Genomic DNA, 19517 nt, shown 5'->3' with positions numbered 1-19517 from the left:
TTCATCAAGCTAAAAGCCTTCGCTTTTTCTCTCCCTCTCTTTTGAAGAAAAAAGCTCCCTTTCCCCTCCTACAATAAGACAGACCTAAAGATGTATATCTCTTTTTTAAAAAGGTCCATAATAATTAAATGTACTGCTGTGGATAGCTGTTTTGCTTGTGCACAGCTTTCTTGACTCCTGTTTTGTGTTCTTTCTTAACGCTATCGAACCAAGCTGGGGGGAAAAAACCCATGAATTTAACTCAACTGCCTGTAAATTGGGCTTCGAGCAACGAAAAGAATTGAGCGAGCAATAGAAGTCTCAGGCTGTGGGAATGAAAGGCCTCGTCCTTTGAATAGTTTTGGACCGATTTCAGGCTCTGCTGGATATCTCCATTATACTTTGTGTGTTTTAGGTTTTTATTGCTCATGGTGTATTTGCCTTCTCAGCCAAGCTCCTTTTATTTAATGCACATTTTCTTTTTTGGGTATGCTGAGAGGGAGGATGAAACCAAAGTTGTATCTCAGGATCTGTGTGCAAGATCTGCATTGATTCTTTTTAGTTCTTGGTTTGACTCGCATGTCCTCAGACGTACACAATGTGGATGTCACGCAGCTGTGTACATACGTTAAAAGGTTTGTATCTGTGTGTGAGACGTTTTCCCTACGAGAATCGGGATCTAAGGAGCTGCCCTGTGTGCCGTGAAAATCTGTGTCTATTGCACGAGTAGCACAACGGTGTTCCCTGGGAACAATCCGGCAGAATTGATAAACCCAGCTGCATTTGGAGTTTTTGTGTGTAGGCATTGTTGTTCATTGAAACGAGCTGCAGAGTGCAGACGTTTCGCCATACAATCAGCATTTGATGTTACAGAGCAGAGGATATTGTCAGCCCACAAAGTGACCTCCACGATAAGTTAACCCTGCAGCTCTGTGGTGGAAAGTACCATCAAGTCGCAGCAGAATTGTGACAACCCCTTAGGCTTTCCAAGGCAAGAGACGTTCAGCAGTGGTTTGCCGTTGCCTGCCTCAGGGTAGCAACCTTGGACCTCTTTGGTGGTCTCACTTTGGTGGCCAGCCCTGCTTAGCTTCCATGATCTGATGAGGTAGGGTTAGCTGGGGGCCATCCAGGTCAGGGCCCTGCAGCTCTAATAACTAATTTTCCAGCTTGGCTGAGAAACATACTTCATGGAGGCCCACCTGGTGACCTAGGGCAGTGTTTCCCAAGCTTTTCATTATGGTGACGCACAAGCAGGGCTGTAGCCAGAAAAGTATGGTTGAATGGGCCTGGAGAAGCGGCAGGTCCAGCTCCTCTCCAACCTCTAGTCTCCCTGTAGTCCTCTGGTCATTTCGATTGGAGAGACTAAATTCCGGGCTGCTTTTCTGTGTAAGCCGGGGGGGGGGGATTTCCAACTCTCTCTCTTTTGCCTTTTGCAATTTTATTTTATTTTTTGCAGTTTTATTTTATTTGTATTTTTTAAAACCTATTAATTTTTTGGCCCAGGAAAAAAAGGAAATGAGACTGAAGCTTCCCTGATTGTGGCCAGGGTCATTTTGGAAACCTCACACGCACATTACATTTTTAAAATACCTGTTTGAATTTTTTGTCCCAGGGGGGCAGCACTAATCTGTGGGGGGTCATTGCCCCCAAATCCCTCCCCCCCCCCCCCCCCCGTGACCCCTCTTCCATGCCCAGAAGAGGGCAACCATGGAGACCTATCTAGGGCCGGCCAAAGGGTTTTTGGTGCCTGAGCAAACAATGACCCTGGTTCCCATCTGGTTCAGCCTTTCATTTTCTACCGTGGCTAACTAGATGCTTCTGAGAAACCAGCACAAAGGGCGCAGCTGCCCCCACTATGGACCCCAAGCAAGTGGCATTCCTAAGGACACATCCTTTGCATATGGAGGTCACATTGAGAACATAAGAAGAGCCCTGCTGGATCTGGCCAGTGGTCCATGTGGTCTAGCGTCTCACACAGTGGCCAACCCATTCCTCTAGATGGCCAGCAACAGGGCATAGAGGCCGAGGCCTTCCTAAGAACATAAGAAGAGCCCTGATGGATCAGACCAGTGGTCCATCTAGTCTAGCCTCTCGTCTCACACAGTGGCCAACCTGTTCCTCTAGATGACCAGCAACAGGGCATAGAGGCTGAGGCCTTCCCTTGATGTCACTTCCGGACACTGGGATTTCCCTCATGGGGAAACATGGAGGTCCCCCTCAGTTACATTCCAGCCTTTGACCACCCACTCCTCCTCTGTTACTTCCCTGTAATCCCCACTAAGAGTCTCACTCTGGCGACCATCAGGACACATTTTACTTGATCCTCTGACCACCCACTCCTCCTCCGTTACTTCCCTGTAATCCCCACTAAGAGTCTCACTCACTCTAGCGACCATCAGGACACATTTTACTTGATCAACATGTATATGGAGGTAAGAAAAAAATACCAGCTAATGTTTCCGAGGCCAGATCTTGGTTTCCAAGATACAAAAGAGAGCAGTGGAAAGGGTGGGGGTGGCCATTGAGGAGGGCTGGTTCCATGACCCCCTTCTAGAAGTTCCACAACCCACTTTTGGGTCCCAATCCAAGGGTTGGGAAACACTGACTAGTGGACACTTTTCACGATGCAAAAGCCACAGGTGAGTCTGGAGAGCCAGTTTGGTGTCATGGTTAAGAGCACGGACTCTAATCTGGGAGGACCGGTTTAGATTCCCCACTTCTCCACATGCAGCTGCTGGTGTGACCTTGGGTCAGTCATAAGTTCTTTCAGAGCTGTTCTCTCAGGAGCAGTCCTCAAAAGAGCTCTCTCAGCCCCACCTACCTCATAGGGTGTCTGTTGTGGGGAGGGGAAGGGAAAGGAGTTTGTAAGCTGCTCTGAGACTCTTGAGTGAAGGGCGGGGTATAAATCCAATCTCTTCTCTTCTTCCTCTTCTTCAAAACTCATCAAGCAAAGTATTAGTCCTGTGGACAAGCTGGTCCCCTCGAGATATGCCCTGTGAGAGGCATTGATGGATGTTTTGGCTGACCTCTTCAAGGAGGCGTCGCTTGCCTCTTCCTTTCTTCCCTTCCTCTGTGACCTGCTGTTTCCTGCAAGGACAAGGAGGAACCAATAAAGCGGAGATGGTTGCATAGCAATTGTCCCTCGTGCTGCCGTGCGGTTTTTAGATCACCCGGAAGCAGGCCCATTCAGAACCCAGTGCCTTGGTGCTCTTTTATGAATCTCTCGTCCCATTGCAAAATTCAGGATTTCTGGATGTTGTGGTTTTTCCCCCTCTGAGAGAAGAATTCCTAGTCCCACAGCTAAAACACCGTGCCCGTTCAGTATTTTGACTGTGAAGCGCTTTGCCTCAGGATAGCCCTTCTACTGAGCATTGTAGAGATATCTGCTTGACTTTGGTCTCCCTCTTCCAGCGGATCCTTTTGAAACGATGCTGAAGTCCTTGCTGCGGTATCAGTCTGGCCTGGGTGGAGACGTGGGCGAGAGCTGCCTGAGGAAAAAGCTGTACGAAACCGGGGTGGCCAAATCACTGCAGAGTAGCTTTCCTGTCATCCAGAAGGTGAGTGGCTTCAGTGGAGGGCTGCCCTTTGACTCCTCGGTTAAGGGGCGTTTCAGATGGGAGAGCAGTCCTTGAAGGCCCCAGTGAAGGGGGGGAGATGGGGGGAAGGAACACTTTTTCCCCCAGTTGGCTGTGTTTCTGGAGGAGGAGGAGATTGGATTTATACCCCACCCTTCACTACCCAAAGGTGTCTCAGAGCGGCTTACAAACTCCTTTCCCTTCCCTTCCCCTCCCCACAACAGACACCCTGTGAGGTAGGTGGGGCTGCGAGAACTCTGACTCTTTTTCAAGGACAGCTCTTGTCAGAACTATGGCTTGCCCAAGGTCATCCAGCAGGTGCAAGTGGAGGAGTGGGGAATCAAACCCGTTTCTTCCAGATTAGAGTCTGCGCACTTAACCACAACACCAAACTGGCTCTCTGGGAAAGTTGGAGTATGTGCCGTACTTTCTTACCAACTCTAAACTTAGTTTAGTATTTTTACAACATAAAATGCATCGTTTGGAAATGGATTAGCATATAAAATGGTAATATATGACATAATATATGGCATATTTTATGAGATTTAAAGGTATAGATACTATAGTTTTCTACAGGCAATACTTAATTTGGGGGGGGGGGCTGACCTGGATGGCTGATTTTGTCAGATCTCAGAAGCTAAGCAGGGTTGGCCCTGGTTAGTATGTGGATGGGAGACCACCAAGAAATTCTGGGATTGCTCTGCAGAAGAAGGCAATGGCCAAACCACCTCTGAATGGCTCTCCCCGCCAATCAGCTGAAGGGCCCTTTAAATCTTGCCGGAGAAAGGGAGGGAGAGGGGCATGCACCACCCCTGCTTCTTAAAAGCACTTAAAGGATTCCTTTAAATGCTTTTGGGAAGAAGCGAGGGGGCCTTTAAGGAAGGGAGCTAGTCCTTTAAGGAAGGGGGCAGAGCCCCCAATAGCCCCAGCTTAGCCTACAGGCCTGAATTTGCTCCCTGTGTCGTTGGAGCCCTTCTGCCCTTGAAGCGTTGCTAGTTTGAAAGTCTAGCATTATCATTGCTAAGGTTATTGCTCTGATGTAGGCAGATAATATGGCATGTAACATGTAGGATTGTTTTCCCAGTGTCTCGCAATTGGAAGCAAATGGTGCAATGTCTACAGTTTTCTTTCATTCTTTCCTTTTTGGTAAGTTGTCGGAAGAGTTGCTGGCAAAATGGCTGTCCATCCCAGAGTCTCAACACGTGCCTCTCAGCCAGCATATGTTGGGGTTTGCGATGAAAGCAGTGACCCAGATCGCCATGGGCAGTAGGTTTGAGGATGACCAGGAAGTAATCCGATTCCGCAGGAACCATGATGCGGTAAGTCTGTTTATTTTTTTAAGAACTCCATCGGTGGCTATTAGCCACAAGGTATAGATAAGAAACTCTCATTCTGGGGCAAGTGATGCTCTGTATTCTTGATGCTTGGGGGGAGTCAACAGTGGGGGGGCTTCTACTGTCCTGGCCCCACTGGTGGACCTCCTGATGGCACCTGGTATTATTGGCCACTGTGTGACCCCAGAGTGTTGGACTGGATGGGCCATTGGCCTGATCCAACATTGGCATCTCTTATGTCCTTATGTCCTTAAAATATCCCTAAATAATCACAATATACAAAACGTTCCTACTGTCAGTCACTAGACTTGAGTCCAAATTAATTTCAACTCCGTGGTCTTCAACAGAGTTCTACTCTACACACCAAATCTCTAAAATGCAACTTTCTCTTCAGTCAATGTCAAATACATTCCATTGAACGATGGCAGATTTAATATTTTGCATTAATTAATAAAACGCAGTAAGAACCTTACACTGTTTGACTCACTACCTGTAAAGTTAAAGTAACAGGGAGAGTCTCAATAAACAATGCAGTAAGTCTAGAGGAGGAAGAGGAGTTCAATTTTAGTTCACTTTCTGTTGGTTTGTTGATGCTTGCAGTTCAAAAGTGCGGTGCTGCACACCTGGGATGGCTACTCCCAAGAGTAACAGTTACAGGTGATCTCCTTGATTTTCTCTGTGATTTGCTGGGCCCTCATTCATGTGCGTTTCTCCTGCAAAGACACCTGTCCCAGAAAGTCTGCCCATAGATTTGTGTGGGACCACCCCATTTGTGTGGGATTTGTGTGGGACCACCCCATTTTCAGTCTCTCTTTTTTTCCATTGAGAAAATGCCATGCGGTGTCCATGTGGGTCTGACAGTGATGTGTACTGTTCACAAATACCTCCCCCTCCACACCCCCAGTAACTGCTGTTCCACGCATCCTTCCTTTGCTTCCTTCCCTTGCTGTTCCACGCATCTTTCCCTTGCTTCAGGGAAGTCAGGGCAATAGGCTAGTTTGGCAATATACCTGTGAAGTTGGCAAAGTTAAGACGTAGACTTGGTTCAGTCATCACACTACGAATGCAGACATCCTGGCTTAATTGCACCTGGTTCCCAGGCAGAGCACTCACCAAAATGTAGCTCAGGATCCCAGCTGGTTCTCTGCAGAAGAGATACAGGGAAAAGCAGAGTCTATGAAGGGGCTGTAGCTCAGTGGCAGAGCATCTACTTGGCATGCAGAAGGTCCCAGGTTCAATCCCTGGTATCTCCAGTTGAAAGGATCAGGTGGTGGGTGGTGTGAAAGCACTCACTGGAGAAGACCCCTGCCTAAGACCCTGGAGAGCTGCTGCCGGTCTGAGTGGACAATACTGACCTCGATGGACCGAGGGTCTGATTCAGTAGAAGGCAGCTTCATATGTCCATATAGGAAACTAGTATTTCTTTTTTTTTTGAGCCCCCAAAGGGTATTTTTTATTGGGTTTTTTTTAACACTACAAAAACTACAACAGAAAAAGGGAGGGGGAACACTACATATAAGGGAAAAAGTAAAGAACCCACTACTGACTAAAAACCCAAGAGAGGAGACCCTCCAACTCGCTTTCTACATCCAGTCTTTTCATCTTTGTGCCTCTTATGAACTGTGTCAAACTTTTAGAACTTTTAACCCTCCCCATTTACATTTAGTTGCCCAATAACAGTGCCCCCCATCATCCCCAGGAGCCTAAGTTCTCAAAGGCACAATTCAGAGTCCTTCAGCCTTTACTTCTTCTTCTCTCTTTTCCGCAGCTTGTATGGACTTTTCGGGGTTGCTGCCCCCTGCTCAGACAGAGTCCTTGCCAGATGAACCAGTTTCCAGCTCGCCGCTGGATCCACTATCATCTTCTTTTTTCTCGTCCTCCGACCTTCCCAGCTGTTCTTTTAGAAATTCTTGAGCTTTAAGAACAGAGTCAATCTTTACCTTCTTCTCTTTGATCTTGAATGTTACTCCTTCTGGAAACTAGTATTTCTTGAGGTAAATCGGGATTTAGCTTGCAAGCTATATCCTGGTTTCACAAACGAAGCTCAGTTAAGATAAACTGCTCAGTTCCGTTCAAAGTTTATTGCATGTAGCCAATGGCCATCACAGTATGAAAGATTAAAAAACAGTACAAAGATTGGCAATACATTTAAAAGAAAATTAAAATATATAGATGAAGTATGAATATGTTTTAAAATCGGGTTTCTCAAATAGCACATTCTGAAAGTACAGTCATTCCATTGCCTTATCTCTAATGTTCCTTGCAGCATGAGCATAGAGTGCCATTCTATAGGAGATAGTGGGATTGACGTCTGAGAGCAAAAAGGTTACTATTTCAATGCCTGATGTGGATTGTAAAGTTGTTAGGACTGGGTTAAGAAATTTGATTCTGGGGCCAGTATAGAGAGGGCATTCTAAAATGTAATGTATTAGATCTTCTACCGAAATCCCGCACAGACAGATACGTTGATCATATGGGGTTTTGAGGTGTCGTCCTTTTAACAGCTCAGATGGCATGGTCTGAAAGCGAAGAGCAGTGAGTGATAAACTATGCTTTTAAAAAGTAGAGACATCACCCTGCCAACAAAAGTCTGTATGGTCAAAGTGATGGTATTCCCAGTAGTAATGTATGACTGCGAGAGTTGGGCCATAAGGACGGCTGAGCACCGAAGAATAGATGCTTTTGAATTATGGTGCTGGAGAAGACTCTGGAGTGTCCCTTAGACTGCAAGGAGATCAAATCAGTCAATCCTAAAAGAAATCAACCCTGACTGTTCCCTGTAAGGCCAGATACTGAAGCTGAAGCTCAAATACTTTGGCCACCCAATGAGAAGGGAGCACTCACTGGAGAAGACCCTGATGCTGGGAAAGACTAAAGGTAAAAGAAGAAGGGGACAGCAAAGGATGAGATGGTTAGACAGTGTTATTGATGCAATGAACATGAGGTTAAGCAAACTCCGAAGGATGATGGAAGACAGGAGGGCCTGGCGTGAAGTGGTCCATGGGGTCACAAAGAGTCGGACTCTACAGTGCGACTGAACAACAACAAAAATGCTTTTGTATTATGTCTGTACTGAGCCATAGTGATTTACCCAAAGCCATCTTGTAATGGCCAAACTACACATTACATTCTTAACAAGTCTGGTCCGGGTTCGTTGGATCTGAACAGCTTTCCTAAGCTGAAATGGCCTCAGGGAGGGTGTCATTTGCATGGAGCTGCACTTGCAGTATTTCCCTGTATTTTGGGCACCTACTGATAAAAAAATAACAAGTAGTTTGGCCCTAAACTTCGTAGCTGAGTAGGAATTTGGACATGAGCACCCCACATTCTGCAGCTGTGTCATTCCCATGTTCTAGCTGGCTTGCTCATTTTTTGCATGCAACATTTTTGAGTTCTGGAATATTATATAAAGTTACAATCATTTGTGGTTTCCCTGTCCATGGTCCTGCAAGTAACAGTACCAGTCCAGCTGGGTCATCCCTTTTTTGAGCCAAGGAGGTCTTCAGCGCTCTTGGATCTGGTCTTCCACAAGAAAATAAATGGGGTAGGCACTGCAGTGGAAGATTCATGGGAATGTCTTGGCTGTAGTTCAGCAACACTATTTCAGCCATGTAGTAATTTCAGCAGATTGTAACTGTGCGCGAGTGTAAAATATTGCCAAGTCAGCATCTTAGTTTCCATCGATATTATGGAACCAAAGTGCTAATTTTTGTGTTCAGGGCAGGTGGAAGCCAGCCAGATTTCTTTAATAGCTTGGAAGGGCGTAACACGATCAATTCGTTTCTCTTTCCTTCAGATATGGGCAGAAATTGGGAAAGGGTTCTTGGATGGGTCACTGGACAAAAGCATGACCAGAAAAGAGGTGTATGAAAACGGTAAGTTCCATTCCTTGGTTCCTGCATGGAGCTATATTAGACTGAGGACTGTACATGTTGAAGGTGACCACACCAAGTGAAGAACTGCCAGTTGTTGATAGTTTCAGAAGGAGGCACCATTTTTGTTTCTTTTTCCCAGGAGCCTCTGGGGTAGTGATTATAATTATTGTATGGCATTGTGTGTAGAATAGCCAGGAGATCCTAAGATTGTCTGGCAGCCAGAAGTTCTAGCTCTTTTGGCATTATGCATCACTTGGGGGCGAGGTAGACTTGTTTTTAAGGCAAGAGATATTTCAGAGGTGGTTTTGCCATTGCCTGCCTCTGCATATTCCTTGGAGTTCGCCTTTACAAATACTAGCCAAGGCCAACCCTGCTTAGCTTCCAAGATCTGACGAGATCAGGCTAGCCTGGGCCATCCAGGTCAGGCCTCTGTGGTGTCTTGTAGGGTGCCATAGCTCCTGCTGTCCATTTTAAGAAAGCTGAGAACACCAAATGTTGGACTCTTCCAATAAGTCCTGAAACACCTGCCCTCTTCCTTATTTTTGTGCTTGTAACATTCAGTTTGATGAAATGTTCTGGGAAACTCAAATTTACTATTTGGTCCTGACGAAAAGCTATTTTGTTACTGTTACCAAAATTACAGAACTCTCGTCTCTTCCTGGGAAAAACATGCACATACTTGTCATAGGATGCATTCAGAGAGTTTTGAAATCTGTGTAGCTGCACTGTGTTTCTCCATCTTATTTGTAGATGAGAATGCGTGCTTTAGTTTCGTTTTGCACCGGAATATCCTCATTTTAAGAAACAAACAAGCCAGTAATCAGCAGGCCTTCCCAAAACTCTGGTAATGATCCTTGGACTTCTGAAAATATATTCATTCTATTTTCACTGAAAAGGCGCATAAATGATACCTTTTCTCTGACCTGGATGGCCAAGGCTAGCCCCATCTAATCAGATCTCAGAAGTTAAGCACGGTCGGCCTGGTTAGTACTTGGACGGGTGACTGACCACCAAGGAAGTCCAGTGTCGCTATGATTACCAAGGAAGTCCAGTGTCGCTGTGTGGAGGAAGGCAATGGCCAAACCACCTCTGAATGTCTCTTGGCTTGAAAACCATGTTGGGGCTCCATAAATCAACTGCAACCTGATAGCGCTATCCAGTAGTTCCTTCTGGGTGATAGCAATGGATAAGTGCTCGCCATGGCACCTGGGTGGGAGGGGTAGCTGGGTATATGCTACCCTGCCTATATTCTTTCCACCGTGATAGACCAACCGTCGGCGCGCCTTCTTTCCAGTGCCGTGTTGCAAGCCAGAAGGCTCCCCCTCCCCTTGCAGTGCCCCTGACTTCCCATAAACAGTTGTGTCCTTGGTCCTCGCGTTTTAACCCTCAGACCTGCACTGTTGTCCTCATGCATTCAGCCAAAACGTCCTGCCTTTAAGCATTGAGGAGAGCAAGTAGGATGATTCCTCTGGCTGTTGGCGGAAATTAAGCACGAGGATGACATTTTGACAGGCCAGGACGTCCTACTCTGGTGCACCATGAAATTGACAACTCCCCCCCCATCAAAACATAATGTCATCCAATGTTCCCTCTAAGCTGTGGAGACCTGTGAGCAAAAATTCTACCTTGTGAGCTACTGCCATTAAAGTTGTGAGCAGATAATTTGGCTACTGCATAAATTAGTTTGTCCTGGAGCCATCCTCCCTGAGCTAAGACAAAAATGTGTGAGCTGGAGGCTAAGAAACTGTGAGCTAGCTCACACTAACTCAGCTTAGAGGGAACACTGATGTCATCCCTAGTTAAATCCATAATGCTCATATTGAGTACATGAGATTTTACTTGTTTACAATTAAAGCTGCAACATAGTCCTGTTCTGCATGCAGCATGGTCGAAAGCTGCAACTGAGGGTCTCCCTGGCACGTGCAGTACTTGTGAGATAGGTGCATGCTTGTGCTCCGTAAAGGGTAAACGTGGCTTTTATACGGTGGGGGAGGTTTGGGAAGCGGAGGGGACCCAGCTGCCTGGCCCTGGTGTGGCAGTGTGGTTTTTAGAATGCTGCCCTCTGCTGGCTGGAAAAGAACTCGTTTCTTTTGCATGCTTGAAGCTCTGATGGAGATGGAGCTGGTCTTGAAGAAAGTCATCAAAGAGCGACAGGGCAGGAACCTCAGTCGGCATATCTTCATCGACTCTCTGCTGCAAGGCAACCAGAGCGACAAGCAGGTACGTCCAGCTGGGGTGGGTGGGTGATGGTCCATTTAACAGAGCCCCGCTAGAGCTGCTGCTAATTGCATCTTGATGGATTGGATTTAATTTAATTGCGCGCACAGATTCTCTCTCGTCTCCCTCTCCTTCCTCGCTGTAATGTCTGGCGTTTCTTCTCTTCCAGTGATGAGGCCCTGGGTGCACGTTTCTCTTTTTGGTTTCTTTCTTTAGCCTTACAGAGGGATAATGCTTAGCGTGAAACAGCTACTTTTGCTTAATACCAAGAAATATTAATGCTAGTGATTGGAAGCTGTTTATTGAGCCAACGTATAGGCTGTCCTTCTGTGGTTTAGTATAGTGGTTAGGAGCGTGGACTCTAATCTGGGAGAACTGGGTTTGATTCCCCACTCCTCCACATGCAGCAGCTGGTGTGACCTTGGGTCAGTCACAAGTTCTCTCAGAGCTCTTCTCTCATGGGCAGTTCTCAGCCAGAGGTCTCTCAGCCTCACCTACCTCATGGGTGTCTGTTGTGGAGAGGGGAAGGGAAAGGAGATTGTAAGCCACTCGGGTGGTGAAGGGCAGGGTATAAATCCAATCTTTTTTTCTTCTTCTTCTATAAGAAACCCACAGAAGTTATACAGTGTTGGCCTGTGGGGGAGGGACCAACAAGACTGAGGTTTACAGTTGGCCCCACCCTCTCATCAATAAGCTGTTGAGCCTCTTTGGGCCTTGCTTGCTTTCTGTTTCATCTTATACGGGACCTCTCTTTTTCTTCTCTCTCTTACATGGGCTTGGAGCTGTAGCAAGTTAACCTATTTTTGAAGTTAATCTATTCACAATAAGTTAAATGTACCCAGGGATCATTTCCTGCAGGGAGCGCACAGGAGCAGAGCTCCGGCAGTAAGGAGCCCAGGGCCAAACACTTGACGCAGCCAAGGCTGCTTACAAGACCCAGGCAGACAAGGGTAGGGTGGTGGGGTTTGATCTGAAACCTGGGGATCTTGTGTATGTCTCAACCAAGAACATTAAGATGCTGCGGCCTAGCAGGAAATTGGGATGGAAGTTCATAGGCCCTTTCAAAGTGCGCAAAGTCATAAATGATGTGGCAGTTGATGTTGTTTTGCCTAAGAATTTACGTGCCTTGCATTCTGTATTTCACATGAGCCTGTTAAAGAAGGATCCTGGCCCGTCTCCATGGAGACCTGTAACTACTCCTCCTCCACCTGTCATTTTGGAAGGGGATGAACATTTTGAGATCGCTGATATCCTGGATTGTAAAGTGAAACGTGGTAAACTCTGGTACCTTATCGAATGGGTTGATTTCGGTCCCCAGCACCGCGAATGGGTGGAAGAAGGGGATATTCGGGCCCCTTACCTGATCCGTAGTTTCCACAGAAGGTTCCCGGACAAACCGGGAGGTCTCCCGCCCAGCCCGGGAGATCTCCCGCCCGGCCCGGGAGGTGTGTTGTAAGTGTATTTTAAGGGGGGCAGTATGTCAGCAAGCTGCCATTCTGTTTTCTGTGACCTCTGTGTACATATTCTTTCCCTGTTGCACCCGGCTTGGTTTCTATCATCCTACTCCTGCGTTGGAATGCAAAAGATAACTGCTGGAGGTTGTGTGGGGGAGAAGATGCTGTAATGCTTGGCTATTGCTTTTCCCATGAATACTGCACCTGTGTTATGTCTAATATCCTGCCTGGTTCCCATGGACTGGGCGCGCAACCGTTTCATTAGCCCGCCAGCGGGAAAGTTATTCATTGGACCTGTATCTCTTTGAAGTTCCTTTATTATGCTTGATCTAACTGTGTATCCCCAGTTCTAACAAAGAACGTGTTTGAGTATGTCGTCAACGCTTTGAAATAAATTTTGCTTTTCTTAAAACGTGGATTTATTCTCGATGCTTGGGGATCCAACACAGGGGCCCAAAGAGGCTCAACATCTAACCAATGAGAGGGTGGGGCCAACCGCCAGGTGTACCCGAGAGAGAGAATTCCCTTTCCCTCCCAAATCCTCTTGCACGCAGAGTTACAATATCCAACACCATTAACTACTGTGGCACTGACATCTGAGTACACACGTACAGGAATGGAATTCACCACAGCAAAGCTTTGGAGTTTGATTTAAATGCTCCTTCGGTGCAGTTTCCCCTGCAGGCCGAGTTGTACGTTGCAAAGACAAGGCTCTGGGGTTTCGTGCCTCCAAGGCGTGCGTGGGCTTCATTCAGATTGGGACTGCAGCCTGTGGGGAGAGGCGCATAAGCTTTCGACCCCATGCTGTTTTCCTGACCTGCAGTGGCCCTAGGAAGTCACGAATTGCCCTGTTGTGGATACCTAAATGTAGACACTGGAACGTGACAGGTTTGGTTGGATTGTGAGAGAATAATCATAGGCTGAAATCCATCTCCCTGAACCAAATTTTGTTTCCTAGGTATTGGAAGACACAATGATATTCTCCCTGGCAGGATCCATAATCACCGCCAAGTGTAAGTACCTAATACACTTTCTATAAAACATCATACATTCACTGAAGGATGTTCTTGTCTTTTGAAAATGTTAAGAAACTCCGTTACACCTTTTAAACTAAAGTTTTTTTTATTTAGAGAGCACAAGTTTCTTTAGGCATTCCTTACTTTATCAGACGCTAGTGAGCAATGTCCCCTCTAATTTTTCCCCCCTACTGAGCAGAGCAGTTCAAAACCTGAGCAGAATATAGCTGCTGTAATCTTAAATTAAATGAAGGGCTGCGGTGGCTCAAGTGGTTAAGACACTGAACTGCAGACCAGAAGGTCAGTAGTTCAACAGTTCGAGACCTGAGTGCCGCATGACGGAGTGAGCTCCCGTCTCTGGCCCCAGCTCCTTTGGTGGGAAGGTAATAGTGTTCCGTGCGCCTTGGCGTCTAGTCATGATGGCCACATGATCATGGAAATGTCTTCGGACAGCACTGGCTCTTTGGCTTGGAAACAGAGATGAGCACCTTATCCCTAGAGTCGGATTCGACTGGCTTTCGAGCAAGGGAAACCTTTACCTTTGCCTAATCTTAAAATAGGCAATGGGCAGTGCAAGACCCTGCGTGGCTCCAGGTTGCTGCTGAGTGGGGCTTCCTGTGTCAATGAGTGGCCGTTCACAAGCACAGTTTAGAGGGATCACTGTGAGACTCTTAGCTGCAGGCTTGGAAGTCAGCTGGTAGAACGTCTGTGCCAGAACTCCTGCAGGGTCATTTCTCAGTAAGATAGAGACTCAGGTGGGGCGGCCGTGTTAGTCCGAAGCAATAGAACAAAGTTTGAGTCCAGTGGCACCTTTAAGTCCAACAAAGTTTAATTCTGGGTCTAAGCTTTCGTGTGCACGCACGCCCGGTACTTTAACCAATACATAATTCTGGCTTTCTTTTAAAAAGTCCACTTGGAGTTCTGAACTCAGAACTCCCGTTGTCCCTTATTTGGGTTTGGCCCTGAAGTGAGCTGATCCGTCTCGCGCAGCCCTTCCCCTCCCTCATCCACAATACAGGGATAATAATATGAGCCCGTTTTACAGGGCGATTGTCAAAGTAACTCAGATAATGGACGCGAACAATGCTGAGCACTTAGGAGAATGTACTATGTACTGAAGTGCAGCCTTTTCAGCAGACTCTTCAGCCTTCATCGTACGTTCTTCCTAGTCTTTGCAGACGTATATTTTTGTTTCCCCTGAGCCATCAACCAGCTCCTCCCTCCTTGTGGGAAGAAGTGCCACTTCACAGGATCTGACTTCTCCATTACAGGTCCTTAATTTTTTTTTTTTAATATTCAGCTACTGTACAAGAAGGGTAAATCAAAAGAAAGGAGCTGCTGATGAAACCTGTATTTTTCCCTCTCCTCTGATGCCTCCCCCTCTCCCCCAGTGTGCACTTGGGCAATGTACTTCTTGACTACTTCCAAAGAAGTTCAGCAGAAGCTTTACAAGGAGCTGGACCAAGTTCTTGGAAAGGGCCCCGTTACGTACGCGAAAATCGAGCAGCTCAGGTGTGTGTACAAAACTTCATTTGTTTTTGTTTTTCGGTACCACTGGGCTAGTACAGACATAACCTTGATCACTGAACAGTGGTTAAGAAAGCAGAGGGGCGCTCAACTGGGTCACATTTGCTTTCCTCCAGCGTCCTCGTCTCTCCCACGTAGGTTTCCTTTTCACTGTCACGGTTTAGAATTGTGTCCACATCTGTGCCAGCAGCTGTTTAAGCAAATCAAGAAGGCCCTCTTAACAAGAGTTTGTTATGGGTGATGAGGCAACCTGGTTAAACTGAATGCATATGTAGCACTGCATCATGGTGAGAGCCAGGGCTATTTTTGGGCAGGAACGCACAGGAACGGAGTTCCGGCTGGCTCCCGAGTTGGCCACGCCCAGCAGGAATTCATTAGCATAATAGGCCACACCCAACAGCAGAAACTCATTAGGATTGGCTACATTAGGGGTGTGTGGCCTAACATGCAAAGGAGTTCCTGCTACAAAAAAGCCCTGGGTTTTGACAACAAACAAGGTAAACAGAATAACAAGCAAAAGGTGGGTGTGGCTGGAAGACCACACTTCTGGTAACATGGGGGTGCAGCCTAATGTGCTAATGAGCTTTGCTGTCAGGGGTGTGGCCCAATATGCTAATGAGTTCCTGTTGTTGGGTGTGGCCTATTATGCTAATGAGTTCCTGCTGGGCTTTTTCTACAAAAAGAGCCCTGGTCAGAGCAAATGATGGGGTGGGGAGACAAAAGGGGAGGGTTTGCACAGGGGCGAGAATGGGGAGGGGGCAGCACGTGGCCTACTTTGTATCTTCACCAGGTCGCTGTGGCTGAATAACCAGGACAGGTATGCCCTTCTAAGTCCATTGAAGTCAATGAACTCAGTGGTGGGAAAGTGCTGGCAAGTCAGAGCCGATTTATGACAACCCCCGCAGGTTTTCAAAGGAAGAGATGAACAGGTGATTTGCCTTTGCCTGCCTTCTGCGTAGCAGCCCTGGACGTCCGGGGAGGGTGTGTGTCTCCCATCCAAGGACTAACCAGGGCCGGCCCTACTTAGCTTCTGAGATCTGGTGAGATCAGACTAGCCCGGGCCATCCAGCTCAGGGCGAGTGGACCTAAAAGGATGTAGCTCTGCTTAGAATGGCACAATAAAAGGTCCCATCCATTCTAATAAGTATTCACAAGCTGTGATGGGAGTGCTGGTTCAACGCTGAACAATTTATCTACTTCCTGGTGTTTTGGGATCCAAGGAAACTGCCTTCGGAATCCGTAGACGTGTGTGGTGTTCAATTTCATCTGGTACGAAAAGGCTTTTACTAAATCCTTGTTTGCAGATATTGCCGGCAGGTTCTGTGTGAGACGGTGAGGACATCGAAACTGACGCCCATTGCTGCACGGCTGCAGGAGCTGGAAGGCAGGGTTGACCAGCACATTATTCCAAAAGAGGTAGGAGGGAAACGGATGCTCGCATTCTCCATTCCTCATTGGTAGATGCTCATCTTTCATTTGTTATTACGATGCCCAGCAAGATGGTGTGGAGATTGCGGAGCTTTTAAACTGACATAGCAGAACATAAATAACTCTGTGTGTGTGTGTGTGTGTGTGTGTGTAAATGTTGTCATAATGGAAAAGGGGATAGGAAGATGTATTTATTTATGTGTTTTACTATTTCGTATCATTCTCTTTCAAGAGTAGGATTATGATGAAAGATGTCACATCCCTACCCCCAAATCCCTCCTTACGAAGATTATCCTGTATTAACAATAGATGGAATATTGGATTTGGCATGTTTCCAGTTCAGGCTGAAAACTGGTTGTGAATGATAGACAGACAGATAGGAAGAAGGGATTGGATTTATACCCCGCCCTTCACTACCCGAAGGAGTCTCAGAGCGGCTTACAATCTCCTTTCCTTTCCCTTCCCCTCCCCACAACAGACACCCTGTGAGGTAGGTGGGGCTGAGAGAGCTCTTTCAAGAACTGGTCCTGAGAGAACAGCTGTGAAAGAACTTACAGCTGACCCAGAGTCACACCAGCAGCTGCATGTGGAGGAGTGGGAAATCAAGCCCGGTTCTCCCAGATTAGAGTCCGTGCTCCTAACCACTACACCACAGATAGATAGACAAACAGACAGACACACACACAAACATAGATTCAGGTAGGTAGCCATGTTGGTCTGAAGCAACAGAACAATGTTTGGGTCCAGGGGCACCTTTAAGACCAACGAGGTTTATGTATTTGTTAGATTTTTACCCCGCCCTCCCAGCAAGGCCGGCTCAGGGCGGCTTACAACAATATAAAACAGTTGTTGTTGTTGTTCAGTCGCACCGTCGAGTCCGACTCTTCACGACCCCATGGACCAGATCCCGCCAGGCCTTCCTGTCTTCCGCCGTCCTCTGAAGTTTGCTCAACTTCATGTTTGTTGCATCTATGACACTGTCTAACCATCTCATCCTTTGCCATCCCCGTCTTCTTTGACCTTCAGTCTTTCCCAGCATCAGGGTCTTCTCCAGTGAGTGATCCCTTCTCATTTGGTGGCCAAAGTATTTGAGCTGTACACTATAAAACAGTACACTATAACAGTAAAATCCAGTCAAAACATATTTAAAACCATAGCTATACAACTATTAAAGTGCTAGCATTTAATCCCTCAGCGTAACAGTCAGCCTCTATATCTCCTCCAGATGTCCTTCAGATGAGGAGTAGAAGCCTCCAAGTCTCCTTCAGGTGACCCGGGCACTCGAGTCAGGCTATACTTGGGGGGCCCAGGGGGTCGGGCTCCATAGGCTGTCAGATTGTCATTGGTGGCCATGGTGGTGGCGGCTCCCAAAAGCCTGGCGGAAGAGCTCCGTTTTACGGGCCCTGCGGAACTGTAGCAGGTCCCGCAAGGCCCTGATCTCCCCCGGGAGCTCATTCCACCAGAATGGAGCTGCCACCGACAAAGCCCTACCCCTCGTTGTTGCTAGCCTGGCCTCCTTGATGTTCGGGAGGACCAGCTGATTCTGGGTCCCCGATTGCAGCACCCTCTGGGGGACATATGGGGAAAGGTGGTCCCTCAGGTATGCAAGTCCCTGGCCATAAAGGGCTTTAGTTCTGGATATAAAATTTTGGGTCTAATTCTGGATTTAAGACTTTGTCTGCATGCCCTGTATGTGGAACTGCCTTTGAAAAGTGTTTGGAAACTTCAGTTGGTGCAGAATGTTGACTGGAGTGGTCATATGGACCCTATCACTCCAGTGTTGGCCTGTCCACACTGGCTCCTGATTTGTTTCCAAGCACAATTCAAGGTGCTGGTGCTCACCTTTAAAGTTCTGTAGGGTTTGGGACCAGAATACCTGAAGGACGGCCTACTCTGTATTTGTCTGCTATGGTCGTCATCCAAGACCGTTGTTTGGGTGCCCCTTGTGCCTGAGGTTAGGTGGGTGCCAACCAAAGAGTGGGTCTTCTTGGCCATGGCACCAAATCTAGGGAATTCTCTCTCCCAGGATATCCACTTGTCCATTTCTGACGCTATCTTCTCCCTCCAGGTGAAGACTTGTATGTTTTGTATGGTGTTTTCTCAGGATCCCTCTTTCCTGCCACATCTTTTAATTACTGGTTTATAGGCTTCTAATATGTATTTTAGTTCTGTATTTAATGGTTTTTATGATATCTTTATAGTGTTTTGTTAAACTGTTAGCTACCTCGGTGACCCTGTCTGGGAAGAAAGGCGACACATAATTGTTTGTTAATCTAATCTGAAGCTGAGAATGGACCTCCAGCGTATGCAGGTTTATATACCAATGCTGTGTCATTTGGACTGGTGGAAATGATCTGTTTTTAATTCTGTTTCAGACTCTGGTGCTGTACGCCCTTGGCGTGGTGTTGCAAGACAGCTCGGCCTGGCCGTTGCCTTACAAGTATGAAACTCTAGCAATTTCATCATAGGTTTTTTTGTGATTTTCTTTTCCCCCCTTACTGGTTTGGAAATGGTAATTTTGGTCTGTCGTGTGGTACTGCCCATGGTGGACTGCGCCACTTTAGACCAGATGATGTGTTCAAATGACCCTTCATGTAGAAACAAGAGGTGGAAAAATGAAAAATAACACATCTAAGAGAAATCCTTTTCACTAACTAGTAGATTTTCCACAGAAAAGAAGGTTTTTGAAGTGGACAGTAATTAAAGATGGGACGGCCCCCATTTTGTGTTCTGAAATGGTGCGTTCCAAGAACATAGCTCTGAAAATGCACTTCAACTCCCAATGTCTAACTTATGAAAACGTGCCATTAGAGACTGTTGAATGAGTGGAAATGGATAACTATTAAGATTAGGGGTGCCTGCCTTGACTTACAGCTTGTCTCCAGACTACAGAGATCAGTACCCCTGGAGAAAATGGCTGCTTTGGAGGGTTCTTATCCGGCCCGCAAGCAACTATCTCCCTCCTGCTTTCTGCATCACAGCTCACTTTTGCCCAGCTCTCTCCTGCTTCTAGGGGAGAGAAAGAAATCCAAGCCTCCTTTCCCTCAATTGGTTGAGGGCTCCTCCCCCTCATCCTCCTTTGGGGAGGAAGGGAGGGGGGGGAAAGAGCCAG

General features: G+C 46.9%; 1 protein-coding gene across 1 annotated transcript in view; it reads left to right on the top strand.

Moving 5' to 3' along the window:
- Positions 1-19517, top strand: part of LOC107107247 (cytochrome P450 20A1) — a 37941-nt gene that overhangs the window by 12444 nt on the left and 5980 nt on the right. Inside the window, exons 4-11 of the mRNA XM_015407511.1 lie at positions 3391-3536; positions 4706-4873; positions 8685-8763; positions 10868-10983; positions 13393-13447; positions 14842-14962; positions 16282-16393; positions 18781-18845. Coding sequence (XP_015262997.1) covers positions 3391-3536; positions 4706-4873; positions 8685-8763; positions 10868-10983; positions 13393-13447; positions 14842-14962; positions 16282-16393; positions 18781-18845 — 862 coding nt within the window. The remainder of the gene's footprint in view (positions 1-3390; positions 3537-4705; positions 4874-8684; positions 8764-10867; positions 10984-13392; positions 13448-14841; positions 14963-16281; positions 16394-18780; positions 18846-19517) is intronic.

This window comes from Gekko japonicus, unplaced genomic scaffold (genome assembly GCF_001447785.1).
Source record: "Gekko japonicus isolate JY-2015 unplaced genomic scaffold, Gekko_japonicus_V1.1 scaffold870, whole genome shotgun sequence".
NCBI classification, from domain to species: Eukaryota; Metazoa; Chordata; class Lepidosauria; order Squamata; family Gekkonidae; genus Gekko; species Gekko japonicus.
Note: the sequence above shows the minus strand (reverse complement) of the source record. Positions and strands in the feature narration are given on the sequence as shown.